Source organism: Botryllus schlosseri, chromosome 7, assembly GCF_051294905.1.
Source record: "Botryllus schlosseri isolate E-star chromosome 7, Bs_hap1, whole genome shotgun sequence".
NCBI classification, from domain to species: Eukaryota; Metazoa; Chordata; class Ascidiacea; order Stolidobranchia; family Styelidae; genus Botryllus; species Botryllus schlosseri.
In genome coordinates, this window is record NC_137242.1 from 22557244 (window position 1) to 22573061 (window position 15818).

At 43.5% G+C, this 15818-nt stretch overlaps 2 protein-coding genes across 2 annotated transcripts in view; both read left to right on the forward strand.

Annotated features, from left to right (window-relative positions):
• Nucleotides 1-86: 86 nt before the first annotated feature.
• On the forward strand, nt 87-15808 carry LOC145442937 (glutathione S-transferase D7-like). The gene is made up of 2 exons (XM_080320991.1): nt 87-7905; nt 14385-15808. The coding sequence occupies exons 1-2, from the start codon at nt 7706-7708 to the stop codon at nt 14497-14499; spliced, it is 315 nt and encodes a 104-aa protein (XP_080177117.1). The 5' UTR covers nt 87-7705; the 3' UTR covers nt 14500-15808.
• The window catches only part of LOC145442902 (glutathione S-transferase 4-like), a 39851-nt gene continuing 39835 nt past the window's right edge, over nt 15803-15818 (forward strand). The window contains exon 1 of the mRNA XM_080320942.1: nt 15803-15813. The gene's annotated coding sequence lies outside the window, so the exon portion shown is untranslated. The remainder of the gene's footprint in view (nt 15814-15818) is intronic.

The following is a 15818-nucleotide window of genomic DNA, read 5'->3' on the forward strand; positions in this document are numbered from 1 at the left end:
GGTATACCTCTGGAAGACCTGAACCTGATATTGTAGATGTAAAGAGATTCAACAATCGTTTTCAGAGCTTTAATATACACCCTCAAGACACCATCTTAGACAAGTAGAGAGCACGCATTCATGTGTTCACAAAGTGTCCATTCAACATAGTCGGAACCAGACACTTGGTGGCCGCATAAACAACAACACTAGTTACTATAGAATATAAACAATTAAACAAGGAACGGCAACGACCGATTTTGCAGCTTCGTTCTGCTTCGCTGAGGCTGGAGTGCATAATTGTTTTGCGTAATCGACTGTAGGATTTCTGGCAATCCAGAAGTTATCCTCCAGAGCGCAGAAATTACTGAATCTGGTCTTGACCGAAAGCTACAGCCACACCGATTCTGAAAAAATAAATAAAAATATGATCAGATACTGATCCACCTAGAATCCGCCCTCCACGTCTGAAATATCGGCATTCGGCAATCGGAGAGTCGCAACGGGTCATTGTTGTGGCCGTTGTGTCGCGATTATCCGATTGTTATGGACAATGCACATTTTGGATGTTGAAGGTGATTTTTCGTCAAAGACTGGAGCGTGACCATATTTTTATTCATATTTTTGGAATCAGTGCGACAATAGCTTTCGATCCAGACCAGATTCAATAATTTCAGCGCTCCGGAAGATAACTTTTGGATTGCCAGAAATCCTACAGTCGCTTACGCAAAACAATTCTCCACTCCAGCCTCAACGAAGCGGAACGAAGCTGCAAAATCGGTCGTGGCCGTTCCATGTTTACATTCTATACCTGTATTTCTAGTACGTTAGGGCGATTCCAATGAATTTTACTAAACCGACAATCCTAATGGGAGGTCATGAAATATATAATCGTGCAACAAAGTGCATCATCGCAAATTTTGTGCCCAAGTTTTTCGAAGACACCCCCTTCATCAGCTACGCCTGTCAATCTGATCACCTGGGCTGATAACGGATAAATATTTGGCAGTAATATAGAAAAAACTACTATTATTATCGACGAAATGCAGTTACGAGGTTAAAAAAAAACACCTGAACTAATAACTCCCTTCAGTCGAAAAACAGAATCTACTCGCGTAGCACTTGAAAGACCTTCGCGTACCACAGGTTGGGAACCACTGCACTACACAGAGGTGTGCACTGTGCAGGATTTTGAAAAACCAGATTTGTGAAATTTTGTCGGATTGGATTCCAGAAATATGTTTTAATGGATTAGGATTAGGATAGGATTCACCAATTTTCGGGGAGAATGGCGACAAAGTTTTTCGTCCTACTAAAATTACTTCATGTACTCTGGCAATCATTATGTACCTAATTTATTTTTAGGCATAGGCTTTCTAAGAGAATTTTTAGTTTACGTTGGGTTAGGATTAGGATTGGAATGTACAAAATTTATGGATTAGGACTAGGATTGGTATTTGTAGATTTGGATTGGATTAGGACATAGAAATATCAAATCCGCTAATCTCTGCAACACCAGCACAATAACGATAAACAATGATAATACAACAAACACACCTAATGGGTGGGCTGTCACATATCCACTTGTATACCAGTTATATATGAGAGATGTACGGGTCATGGTATTTCTCCGTTCCGAGTCGATAAAACGGAATCCTGAAGCAAATCCGGATCTTGTTTCCGTCTTTAATGATAAAATCCAGATAAAGAAATTCTGTAAGCATGAGCATTGAGCAGACATCGATTGCCCCAGTCGTCGACAGAAGTCGTCGGTATTCAAATTATACTTCTACTTATACAGAGTATAATCACGTATTTTTTGGCTATACTTGCTCTATAGTTACCCAAGTACTTACATTTTTATTGTACTCTACTTCCACTCAACAGTTTTAAGTTTTTGAGGCAAAACTTGGCCCAAAATACTCGTTTATTTACTAACTTGGAAATATATACTTGAGTAGAAACTTGCTGCACTACTTCTACCTCTTCTTGACTACCGACGACGACCAATTTGACCTTCTCTGTTCGTCGATATTTTTTCTAATTTGACATCTCATATATATATCAAAAAGCATAAGAACAAAGCACACACGGATCTAGTTCAAGTGCGTTTTCTATTTGTCTGCGTACTTGGTAGATTGTCTGAGCCGATTCCAGTCGTGATTATGCCATATATCGACGCGACTAAAGTAGGGTTACCATATTTTGGAAATCTGAAAAAAGGACACTTTTTCAGACATGCAAAACCGGTGGAAAATCCTGAAATAATGGTAAAGTTTTTACACTTCGATGTCGGTTGACTAAAAAAAGGCCATCTCCGGCTCAGCTCCCGAAATACCCGTCTGAGCGTAACTTCAGTGCTGATTTATGGCTATTCAGGCGATTTTGGCCGTAAATTTGACCTCCGAAGACGCTTTTAAAAAAGTCAAAAAAGAGCACAAATCCTCTTAAAAGAGGACGTATGGTAACCCTAGACCAGGGGTTCTCAACTTCCCTTGTATCACGGGTCGCATTTTAACAGCAAAAGACGCTGCGGGCCGCAGAACATTATTACTATTTATTTGTGGGCTACTATTAAATTTAGACTACTGTAGCCTATTTTCCAGTCGTATACAGGTCATTATATGCACCTTTAAACCCTTCCAGCAGAGAACCGAACTCTCTGTTTCACAGCGGAAGAGAACATGTATAAAATTATGGTAATTTTTTCACTACAGAAGCCATTATCACGTTGAGCTCTCAGTCATATGAGAAGTCTGGCGTTCGGGCTCATTTCTGAGCAAACCGAACAACCCTTCTCCTTTCATTCCATGGCGGAGGCCCTGCACCATTAGTTACATAAGTTAGCTTTTTCAAGTTGATGTTTTTCGCTGGCCCCCCTCCCTCGTTGGCCCAGCCTGCATTTTCTTTGCAAATATGTCCACTCTGACAAAATGCACCCAGATAATTATATCTATGCAAAAAGTCTGTTGAGTCGGCGAATTCATCCAATGCTAGGATAAAGTAGTCTACGTGACAACGTGTTTCAGAATATGCGATAAAAGATCGACTGACATTGCTGTTACTCATTTGGTCATGTTTGAATCAGACGTAGCTTCGACACATGTCAGGTGACGTTGTCATTGCTGCTAAGTTCCGGAAACATCAAATATTCGCAGAGTTTTAGTGAAATCACACCTTCTCTAGCAAATTTCTTGGGTTTAGCTATATTCCCAGCAATTTTGAACGATGTGTTTGCATCGTCGTCAGCAATTTTACAATGCCACGAGATATGAAATACCGGGCTTGACACCTAGCTAGCAACGTTATTGATAAGATCAGGCGATATGAATAACTCCAAACGAAACTGTCGTATTTTAAGCTTCTACGCTTCGTTACGACTTACGAAAACTGTTATTCGACAATTATGACACAACGGTCTTCCATTTATATCTGAGAAAGCAAATTCATTATTCCACGCAGAGTTACGAACCCAGTTTTCGCCGTTTAATTTCCCATTCCTTGCTCTTGTTTCTGTTCAAATATTCACGGTGAGTTAAACACTCTCTCAAAATGTACTACGTAGCGGGATTGTCGTGAACCAGAGTCCAACCGACTACAGATTCAAAACAATAACAATCTAAACTCGAGCATATATCAAGAAATCGGAACACATCAAAAATGATTAGCCTAATCAAACGAAATAGAGACGGTGCGATAAGAGAGCTAAGGAGCTAAATTAATATGTAACAATACCGTGTCGGTAATAATTGCGTTCATAATGAAAGATGTCGCGGGCCGCAAAATAAACGTCTGCGGGCCGCGGGTTGAGAACCCCTGCCCTAGACTATAGCGAATATCTGCCTGGAAAAAAGGTGACCCAGAACAGGGGTTATCAAATTTGCCATGAAGGATCCGAAGTGTGCAATTGGAAATACATAAATTATCTCGCACTAGATCATAGGTTCTTAACCAGGGGTACATGAACAGGACCGCGAACTGTACTTGATAGGAATAAAACACAACAAGACTGCAAAGTAATTGTCTGGATAAACTTAGAGAGCGAACCAACTCCAGCCGTCGCTTGGTTGGCAAGTGGCGAAATCACGTTTGGAATCTCGTTATTAAAAGTGGATTTCAACTTTGAAACTCCATCGAGTGATATAAAGGAATTATGATAGGGCCTACCCTGTTTTAACATGTCACCGTTTGAAATCTAAGCATCTGCGGAAATACCATCAAGTTCGAATGAGTCATATAGATAGGGTTGCATTTAAAGCGAATGGTTGTTTAAGACACTTTGTTTAAAACATGTTTTAAACAGTGTTTTAAGCGAAGGCCTTTAAAAAATGTTGTTGTTTTTTTTCACTTGTAAAATCATGCCATAATTGTGTAAATAATTTCCAAAGACATATTGTATGAGCCTACGGACAATTATTATACCACCCGATATAACCGAAGTATACGATATGGGATGGTCGGAACCCTCAAAATAGTCGGTTAAAGAGCGTACGTAGATTTTTCGTCAAAGAAGCTATATTTACCCTATATATTCAATTGTCAATGTCAATCCACTATGACGTTGCAATTGAATATTCGTGACGTTATGATTTTTGTTGAAAATGCAAGCCTACATATAGCCATCTGGATTTTTCAGGCATACATCGACCCTTTTTTATACTGTCTTGCTTTATTCCGTGTTTGTTTGAGGTATTCATGGTGTGTGTCTACTACCATGGTCATTTACACCAGGCCAATTGTTCATCACTTTTATTCCGTTGCTGCCGACTTGTAGCACGGCCCGCTTCTAGGCTTTTAAGACACCGCTTACACGTATGATATGGCAAACAGGAGCCTAGATATCCTCCAACACTTGGACAGGAATTTTATTCCGCGTGAAATTATTAATTTAGTTTTACCGTTACGCATAGGGTCACCATACGTCCCCATTAAGGAGGATTTTCTCACCTTTTTCAGGAAATTGAAAATGTCCCTCAATGTCCTCCTTTTTTGCAATTTGTCCTTCATTACAGCTTTTACAGTCAAGCTAATGGACAGGGCCAACTGACAACCGGCTGAAATGACGTGAAATAGGCAGTTTAGTGAACACAACTAGATTTCCAGTAAATATTTCAAAATCAGCTGTTTTCAGTTTCGGTAAATAAACTTTTTAGATCCATGAAAAGGTGCGGATTCCAAAATTTGGTAACGCCACCGTTACCACGCGAGCAAGGATTCCACACTTGAATTGTTGTTGTTAGTTTTTTTTTTGTGGTATTCACGCTGTTTGTCGACTATTATGGCCATTTACACCAGGTCAATTTTCTTCATCTTTATTCCGTAACTACCGTCTTGTAGCACGGCCCACTTCCAGGCTTTTTTAATACACCACTGACACGGATAAGATGACGAGTAGGAGCCTACATAAACGTCCAACACGTACGTATAGGAATTCTGGAGCCGACCTCGGTTGGAATCGAACCGGTCTCCGATTGATGTTGCAGCTGTGGATTACACCACTACGTTATCTCGCCACGGAATGCGTATTGTGTACTTCTTAGGATCTGGTCTTAATTGATTGACCTACTCTAATTTAGCACGATACACTGTGCGTGTTATCTTCTTATCCGCTGGAATCCCGGTAGACATAATCAATTTTGACAAAATTGAAAATTGACGATTTCGTTCAGCCTTAAAACAGGGGAATTTTCTGATAGAAATCAGTCGCGTCCATACGTGTGTAGGTACTGTACGTAACGTATGTGCACCGCTAAATATTCGAAATTCGACCACTGACACTCTATCTAAACCAACCCAAAAGCTCTAAATCACCACTGTGGTCAGTGTTCGACACACAGGACACTAGAGTACACTGATGGCCCCTAAGAATTCAAGGTAAATCTGAATAATTGAAAATCCGTTGATGAACATATTGATGTCAATCACCAGCTTAGTAATCATTTGATTGCTTCGTTTATCTATTCTAGAGTTACCGTATATCCTCATTTAGAAGGATTTGTCCTGCTTTTTTCCTCAGAGGACGCCTAAATTTCCTCGTTTTTGGGAATTCGTCCTCCTTTATAGCTTTGACGGCCAGGCTAATGTACAGGCACCACTATTAAACGCTATAAATGACGTGAAATCTGCGATGCGGACGTTCGTGCTGTGACCGCTAAATATCTTACAAAGCAGCGCGAAAAACCGACGGGCAAATGCAAATAATTAACATTGGCATCTGTAGGATTTTTCGTTTGTCATTAAACGTTGCAGATATACGTGCGTTACTGAGGGCCGTCTCTGTCGGCATAGTAAACATACCATTACTGTTTAGAACCGCTGTAAGTAAGGTTGACATACAACATACATTCAACCACCGTGTGAGGGATATAGACCGAAGAATGGGACATAAGTTACGGGCGTGTATAGCCCAGTTGTACATGGTGTATAAATGTTATAGCAGATTAGTTGGTTATATCTGATTTCCATCATAAGACATTTTTTCATGATAATGCATTGAGGCTGTTTTATCTTTTAACAAGTTCGCGTATATGCGATGGCGCTCTTGTGAACGATGTGAGTTTTAGTGCGAAAATCAGAACTCCAGGTTTCAAGCAAGTTTACCAACGGCATATCGAACCGAAGTCGTAGCCAGGATGCAAATTAGGAAGGTATCGTATCGTTTAACGAGAGCCTGTCGTCATATCGGCATGCCATCGAAATCATCGTCGGTTCAACAGTTATAACACGTACTTATACATAACTCTCACGGACTGGATGGTCTGATGTTGATGACCGCCGACAGTCAAAATGTTGCATACCGATAACGAGGCAGTCCTGGTCAAAGACAGCTATTGATTCCGTTCAAGACGGGTCGCAAACCTTTTCGCCAAAGGAGCCATATTGATACTTTATTTTCAATTGTAATTCTTATGGAACCATATAACAATTTTAATCTGCGGTGACGTGACAATTATAAAATCGTAACTTTGTGGTTAAAAAAGAGGTAAAAAACAATAATAAAGACATGTTTTGAACAGGGGCCGGTGTTTTAAACATGTTTATTTTGAATTGATTTTTGTTTTAAATACAACCCTATAGTTATTTATGATTACATGGCTACTACAACGGAGAAGACAAAACATCGCCTGGTTCATGTCATGGTTGAACGTTTACGGACGGTGAAAGTGCTTTAGAATGATGATGTCGTCCAAAATAATGTCGTCGAAAAGCATGGTATGGTCGAACTGCTTCCCTGTTTTCAGTACGTTAGGGTTGACCTAGGAACAATTCAGAAGTCCAATTCGTCAGAAAACAGGTGGCCTGTTATTTTACTTTGCTGCGGTTTTATTGTAAATAAATGAAGTTGATATGGGATGTATTCTTGAAATGCTCGCATAATTGGAGTTTTTACTTGAAATAAGTCACATTATGTTATCGACAGAATATATTGATTCATCGGTGAGAATGTTTTCTATCGGTATCGGTCCAAAACCACGATATCGCTCAGGCTTGATTCAAACGATTGACATCACAATATCCTAAACGAATATCTTGAGGCCGTATTGACGTCTTCCTGCCCTTGGCTGCGCCCCTGTCAATGCCATCCTAGTATTTTTCTATTCCGTTGTTATTCTACTATGTTATTCTACTATGGTACGCACTCCATTCAATATAACTGTAATTGTGAAAGTTATGCAATGATATAGCGTTCTTGTTTCAGCAAGATCCTTTTCAATAGCATACCACAATGGTTATCGAATTTTATACCGTAGATTTGAGTCCGTTTGGTAGGGGAGTGTGGATGACTCTGGAGGCCCTGGGTTTGGAATACGAAAAAAAGAACACAAATCCGTTGGTAGGAGATACGAAAACCGACGCTTACACCGCAATAAATCCATTTCAAAAAATCCCCGGATTAGTAGACGGGTCGGTCAAACTCGGAGAGAGGTGAGACAATATTTTTACCGAATTTATATTCCCATTTTCTCTCAATGGATGATATATTGCCAGTAAAGATGAGCAGGGTCGAAGACATGGCGCTCAACACCAATTGGCTCGTGAAATGGAACGTTACACGGGATAAAACCCAAGTTGACGATTAACAAGCTAGATATGCGATAGACACATGAGCATCACAGCGGCTGTTGTCTTACACCGACTTATTACCTTGTAGACCAGGGGCCGGCAATAGACGGCCCGCGAAGGGATTTTGTCCGGCCCGCGGACAGTTTTCCGTCTTATATGATAATGCGGCCCGCGGCTACAGTCTGCCGAGATTCCCCGCTACTTGCTTACTACGTCAAATTTTAGTGACTGTATGTTATTATATACAATACATGTATGCGCACTGCGCAGCGTGCGAGAGTGGAGCTTACGCGTAAGTTCGTCGCAACGGGAAGAGTTGCATTTGTCCTGAGGGACGAGTTTCAGCTCTTTGACCGAGCTGGACGAGAGTATCTGGCTGATAGTATGTATGACTGACTTCCGATATTCTTAACTAGCTTGCTAATCCAGAGACAGTGTCTTTCCGGTACTTTGTATTGACGAACAGTGAGCACGGATCAACTAACCCAACTTAATAACAAGACGTTAAAAAATACTTGCAATACTGCAAAATAAGAATACATCACGTCAGTGCCCTACCAAACGAGGAGCTACTCATGACCATGCTTACTACACGGCCGTCGAAAGAAAGAGTGAAACGTGGTCGAGCTTCTTCTGCCGTCCGATGAGGCGAGTCGAGCGTGACCATTGTGACGAAAGAATAGTGTTAAAGAACCACCGTGACATAGCCGGCCCTGTTGGGAATTGTGAATACGAGACATTAATCAATGAGCAACAAATCTGTGGGAATGGTGGTGACCTAGATATGAAATAGGGCGGCAGAAATTAAAAAAAAATGTTCACAACCAGACTTGCATTACATGACACGAAATCTAGTACTGCCCCAGACGACACAAATTTCTAATGCCGCGACTATAGGGGTGCGGGCAGTCACTGCCCTGTGGCAAAGGCCAATGTGGCTGGCAGTTATCAGCAAACGACGAAATAGAAGCGACAGTGGTGCTCTAAATATGAATAAGGCGGCAGGCAACAAAACTAAGGAAATAATTTGACTAAAATACGCATGCAATGCATCGCGCAGAATTTTCTGTATGATCAGTCTTGCAGGTAGAGAGAACGAGCCGAGGTAACCCAATGGAGTGAAGACCTGGGCGATCTGACTGTCAATACCCTTGCGTCTGAAAGGCTTAGGCTTGATGTTCGTTCCGGCGTCGAGTGTGTCTTCATTTATATTCCCGGTGACTCCTGGTGTCTGCTCTTGGTCTGAGTGCTCGAAGTCTTGGTCCACCAGGTTGGAGACGCGAGCAGATTCAGGGATCTGTGACATATTTGCGTTATTTCCGATGCCAAATTTATGATTGAAGCCATAGTTGGCAGAAAGTTCTTTAATGACGCGGATCGACTTTTCAAGGTCGCCTGCTGAGTGCAGTATGTCGTCAACATAGGTGTTCTGGCGCAGACAGAATTGTGCAATTGGTGAGGATGTGCTTCCGAATAGATGTGGAGTCATTTGATAGTCCATCGCCTTTCCATCGAGATGACCGTCTTCGAACAGGTGACAGTGAATTAAGTGGAATGGCCGTGTTGTAGGAGTGAATAAGTGTGACATAACGACTTGCGCATACTCCCGAAAATGATTTTCATTCATCTTCTTGTATTTGCTGAATAGTTCTGGATCTGGTTCCTTGACGACCTTTGAACACTGAGTTTCGGGCGTCTTCTTAACTGCTCCTCGGTCGTAAGGTAATTTTTTCTCCTTCATCCGCCATGGGAGGCCAACTTGAAATTGACTGTTCACGATGGGCGCGGGTACATTCATAGTGGCGAGGGCCTGCTCGTCTTCGACAGAGTTCTTTGATTCGTAGGGGTCGGTACAAATGTCGGAAAAATTACCACTAGGAGACATTGGCAATACAGACGAGACACATTGTTTGGAGAAAGTATCGACATGTACGAAATTTGCATTAACAAAATTTACACTATCGCGCGCGGGGGCACTCTTGGAAAGTGATTTGTCAAGGCCGCCCAAGCACCAGCCGAAAACTGATAGCTTGGCACCTGGCAGTTCATTTTGCGGTGGTATTACTTCGGTGCAGGGGTAATTCATGAGGAAATCGTTACCCACAAGGAGATCGACATCGCTTGTCTGAGCAATAGGAATGCTTATGTGGCTGAGGTGATCGCACGCTGCGATGGTATCGACATTTGGCGCGTGAACGTTGACGTTCGGAAAATACGGGGTTGACAGCACGTCTTCGAGATTAAAGACCGTGCTCTGATCGAGGCCCTGCACCGAAAGCGACACAAATTGCGCGGCGCCCCCGGCAATGCCAGTTGCGGTTTCCATTTCATGGTCAATTTGATCACCATGAACATTCAATTTTTCTAAGAGGCGCTCGGTACAGATGCATGTGCCGCATCCAGGATCTAGAAAGGCATTAGTAATCACTACAGCATTCGAATCGGGGGACGTGATTTTTACTGGAACGACAGATAACCGCACAGGTTTCTTATTCATAGTTGCCGATGGCAACATGGCATTTACATCGACAACTTCGGTAGGCCTATTACGGCAATTTGTGACATGCCTTGTCACATTTTGAAATGCTCCGTGAAGGAGGCTATGATGCGGTGAGCCGCAATTATCGATATGACATCGATAACTCGATCCGCAACTATGGTGATCGTGACCGTAGCTCAAACAATTGGTGCAGAGCGATTTTTCTTCCACGTATGCGTTGCGATCGGTCGGGGTCTTCTCTCTGAAAGCGTCACATCTGTAGAGAGGGTGAGCGCCGTTGCAGAGTAGGCAAGGAGGCAGCTTTTGGTGAGAAGTACTGCGTCTTTGGACGTTGTGGTCGGGAAAGTGTATCGATGCGGCATGCACTTTCACTCTAGTCTTTGGCGAAATGTACCTTGAATTCGCTCTTGAATTCGGCAGGCTATACACGAATTGTGCGGTTGGAGTTCTTGCGGTATCGGCTGCGCGTTGTACGAAGTCGACGAAATCTTCAAACGTTATGTTGGAGCCTTTCATTTTTTCTTCGTGTTGGCCCAGGAACCGTTGTAGGAAGTATTTAGGGTAGCGACCCATTATGTCGTGAAGAACTCCCAGCGCATTGACTTGCGCCATTGCTTTGCATTGGGCGAGGACGTGTCTGGCAGACCGTAACTGGTCGGAGGCCTCTATCAGCGATTGTCTATTATTAGGGTCGACCGGGTCCCCATTTATTAATTGTTCAATGAATGCGTTGGTAACATAGGAATTGCGCCCATAGTTATCATGCAGGATTTTGCGTGCATGTGTATACGCCTGCTTGTCATGACGACCAGCGCGGCAGCCTGCGAGAGCTGCCTTGGCAGGGCCAGTACAGTATAAAATGAGCTTGTTCAACTTAATTCTATCAGGATGAATTTCACTAGGATCTACACCTTGGGGTTCGAAGGCGCTATCAAACTCGTTGATGAACCGGTGATAGTCTAAAGGGTCTCCGTTGAAAGAGGAGACTGAAATCGTTTGAAGGTCGAAACCACGTTTGATGGAGCCCAATATATTGTTCCACGGGTTATTATAGTTATCATTATGGCGTGTACCCGAACTATAACCCGAAACTGGCATTGAAGGACCAAAATTTTCTGATGTCTGCTGGCTAAACTCGACAGGAATGTGGCCACCGCCGTGTACAACAGGCGGGAAGTCATTTAGAGGCCGCGAGGCGAGCCCGGCATTAGTTATAATCGGGTTACCAAAATTATATGGTTGTGAGTAGCTAGAATCAATGGGGATACGGCTGGCATTGTGAGCAGCATCCGCAAGACCAGTCTGTACGGGAGGCGAAACTACTCCATCTATGGGCATTGCCGGCCCAGTAGGGATGCGCTGATAGGCAGCTTGAGGATATGGCGTTTGACTACAATCACGAGCCTGGCCACGAGACCGAGCTTCTAGGCAGCTGTCGGTCGCTGGGTCGCTATAATTATATAAGCGGGCCGAACTTGGTTCAAATTTTATATGACTTGCCGGTGCGGCCGACTGTCTAGTAGTCATCACAGGGCAAGTCGCCGCCGGCCCATTAACGGGCCCCAGAGCGACACTGTTAAGTGTCACAGGTGCAGGCGTGTTCAGAGTCACAAAACTTTGCCCCAGGGTAGAAGGCATGTATAAAGGATCTGTACTCACTGCGCTGTTTACTGGGGCAACGGGCTCGACATACTGCGTCACGACAGAACCACTACAGGACGATTTGGCGTTGATGATTTTCAATCTCTCAGTGGCTTCGAGGAGCTGTCGGTCGGTCGCGAGTTTCGATTCTTCACATCTAGCTTCAAGTTCGGCTTGTTTTTCCTCAGCTTCAAGTTCAAGTTTGGCTTGTTTTTCCTCAGCTTCAAGTTCAATTTTGGCTCGTTTGGCCTCAGCTTCGGCACGCTTCGCCTCGGCTTTTAATTTCGATTGTTCTTCTGCTGCTCTGATTCTTAGTCTTTCAATTTCACACTCGGCGCGAATGCGTTCCACTGAGGCGTGAGTTCTTACGGAACTGGCGGTCTTGCCAAATCGACGGCTCGACGTTGCATCCTTTCTGAAATGCTGTCGGATGTCTCCGAGGTCAACACTTGCTGCAGAATTTGTGCTTTCGTCTCTGAATTCCTTGTAAGCATTATTTACTCGGCGTTGGCCGTTTGCAATCCTTAAATTCAGTTCCCTTATCGGGCGGGTACTCGAATGACCCGGTTCGTGCCTTTGGAGGGTTCGCTCCAATTCATTCAAATCATCGTAGAGTTGAATGCATAGATCGTCTAGCGCACCTTTAGACTTGATGATGAGTGGGTGCGAAGACGCGCTGTTGATTGCAGTGTAGAAAGCGCGCTCTGCTGTCTCGAAAGCAGCGCTGGATTCCTGCATGACTTTGTCAACATGCAGCTTGTTGAATGCTTCTCGATCGGCTGCTTGCCGTGTTGAAACCATCTTGACGTCAGTCAGTGCTTTATTTTTTAACTATGTCCTGAGGGACGAGTTTCAGCTCTTTGACCGAGCTGGACGAGAGTATCTGGCTGATAGTATGTATGACTGACTTCCGATATTCTTAACTAGCTTGCTAATCCAGAGACAGTGTCTTTCCGGTACTTTGTATTGACGAACAGTGAGCACGGATCAACTAACCCAACTTAATAACAAGACGTTAAAAAATACTTGCAATACTGCAAAATAAGAATACATCACGTCAGTGCCCTACCAAACGAGGAGCTACTCATGACCATGCTTACTACACGGCCGTCGAAAGAAAGAGTGAAACGTGGTCGAGCTTCTTCTGCCGTCCGATGAGGCGAGTCGAGCGTGACCATTGTGACGAAAGAATAGTGTTAAAGAACCACCGTGACAGCATTATCGGCCTTTACGATCGATGTACTCATAACCCTAATATCGTTTGTGGTAATCATGGTGTTCGTCGACTACAATGGTCATTTACATCAGGCCGATATTTCTTATTTTCGATTCCGTAGCCGCCGACACCGCTTATGCCAGGGGTCGGCAACTCAAAACGGGTCGCGGGCCACTTTTCAAATGTCGTAGAAGCCGCGGTCCGCATGAATTCAATATCGAGATAAAATAGACAAACAGTTGAACAACGACCCTATCACGTCACCTATTCAGCCCTAATGAATTGATATCTTGGTAAATTTGGGGTACTGGGCTCATCGAACGCCTTGAAATCTTACTTAGTGATTGCTGCTTGTGTTGATTGATCAGAGAGAAGCAGACATGGCGGCGCCTTTATGACAGTGCTGTCACATTGTTTTCGTCATTATCGGCGAGAAATGATTTGAAGTGACATTGCTGTCATTAAATACATTCGGTAAATGCGATTTACACCTTGTATATGTGGATAAATGGGCGAATAATGTATCGATTCAGCAATCCGGCCCGCCAAGTACATAATATTCCTATATCCGGCCCGCCGACTGGAGAAGTTGCCCGCCCCTGTTATAGACGCAAATACAGTTGTGTGAATTGTGGTAAAGCTGTGGAAACCACTGCATGACCAAACGACCAATGTGCCCTCTAATTTCTGACGAGTCTGCGCACACTCACCAACTCACTGCGCAAACCCTTGGACAACAGTGCGTATCGACTAAAAAAGATCGAGGTCGTCACTTCGGATTTTTTTTTGTGCGCAACTTGGATTTTCTGTGCGCAGAGACCGTGCCAGCACACGAGCGCAGCTTAAAGGGGACATCGGCAATGACCATGTGGTTTTGATGTTCTACCTTCAAACAATGCATAATTTTACTACGGATACGGGATGGGATATATACCTATTTACGCTGTTGTTTCCGCGCAGTGAGATACTTGTTTGTTTTCATAGCAAAGCGATAGCGTGCTATCTCTGCAACGTATACGTCAAGGGTCGGCAACCTACGGCCCGCGGGCCGGATCCGGCCCGCCAAGCGAAATCGTCCGGCCCGCGACATGATAATTAGTTATCAAGAGGATGCGGCCCGCTGTTTCCTGTCGAGTTCCAAACTGCAGTGTTGGCACTGTTTGGAAATAGTGTGGCATTTCTACTATATCAAAACACCGTATAATAGTCCATTGTTACGCCATAAAACTGTCTCGAAGGCGGTAGATTATAGTATCTCGTACAAAGTAATTACGAGATTGTCTGCATAGTAAACTCGTAGACTAGAAAAGTTCTCTTCATCCGGATGTATCGTACACCCGAAAGTGTGACTTTATTTTTAAAGAGCGTACCACTATACGATACACCGCATTACATTAGACCAGGGGTCACCAACACGCCGCCCGGTGTGTTTTTGTGGCGCGCGTCCTGGTTTCAGATTTCGGAAAATATATATCAATATTGTATTTCTAAATGCTTGAAATACTATATTTTAAAAATCTTGATCGTTTCCGCAAAGATTTATTCCGTCGTTTTCAATATCACCATTTTTCGCTAAAAATGACTTTGACAATACATATAGCGTGCTTGCAAAATACGACAGGCCGATGAAACTGAATCCACCTCGCCCACCATGCCCTTACTAGCAATTAGATAGCCATCGTCAACACAATGCAGTGGTTATCAACCGGGGGTCTGCGAAGCACTTTCAGCGGGCCCGACAAACCTCACCTCTAAATAGCATGATGTATATTCTGTAGTATACCCCGCACTCGATAGCTGGTCGCGCCTTTGCTGCGACTGCATGCTGATAGGTCGTTGATTTGCTGGTGTCAAGACCACTTGGAGATGCTCTGGCAGTCGCGAGCGTAAGGTAGATCCATTATGTTGGTGATTCCCAACCTTTTTGTCTTCACAGAATCCTTTTGAACCATCACGCACCACCGCGGACCCCCCAGGTCAAGTTCAAATTTAGCTCAATTGTCGTGCAACCGTCTTATGCAAATATTACCTTTAACAGAATATACATCATGCTATGATAAATACCGTCAAGATAGCGTAAAAGTGAAGCGTCCGGCTTCTTGATCGGTAGGTCGTGGGTTCGATTCCTGGCCGGGTCAGATCAAAGACCTGATTAGTAACGCTGGTATCCATGTATTACCCGCTTGGCGCTCATGCATTACTGGGATAGCATAGAGAGGTGACGCAAGACTTGGAAATCCACCTTCTTTGTCCAGCGGCATATGCACATCCACGCACTGATGGTATGCCTATGCAGTATGCACAGATCGCGTGTATGTAGGCCTTTGTCGTGTATATGCCGCAAAAAAATCAACGACAAAAATGGACTACGTCCTTTCATTTCAATACGTATAATTCATAGTGTTGTATTAAGGTAAA

Coding starts and splice junctions, on each gene's coding strand:
- LOC145442937 (XM_080320991.1), top strand. CDS start 7,706: ATGGTTATCGAATTTTATACCGTAGATTTGAGTCCGTTTGGTAGGGGA. Junction 7,906..14,384: donor TCGGTCAAACTCGGAGAGAG/GTGAGACAATAT, acceptor TTGTTTTCATAG/CAAAGCGATAGCGTGCTATC.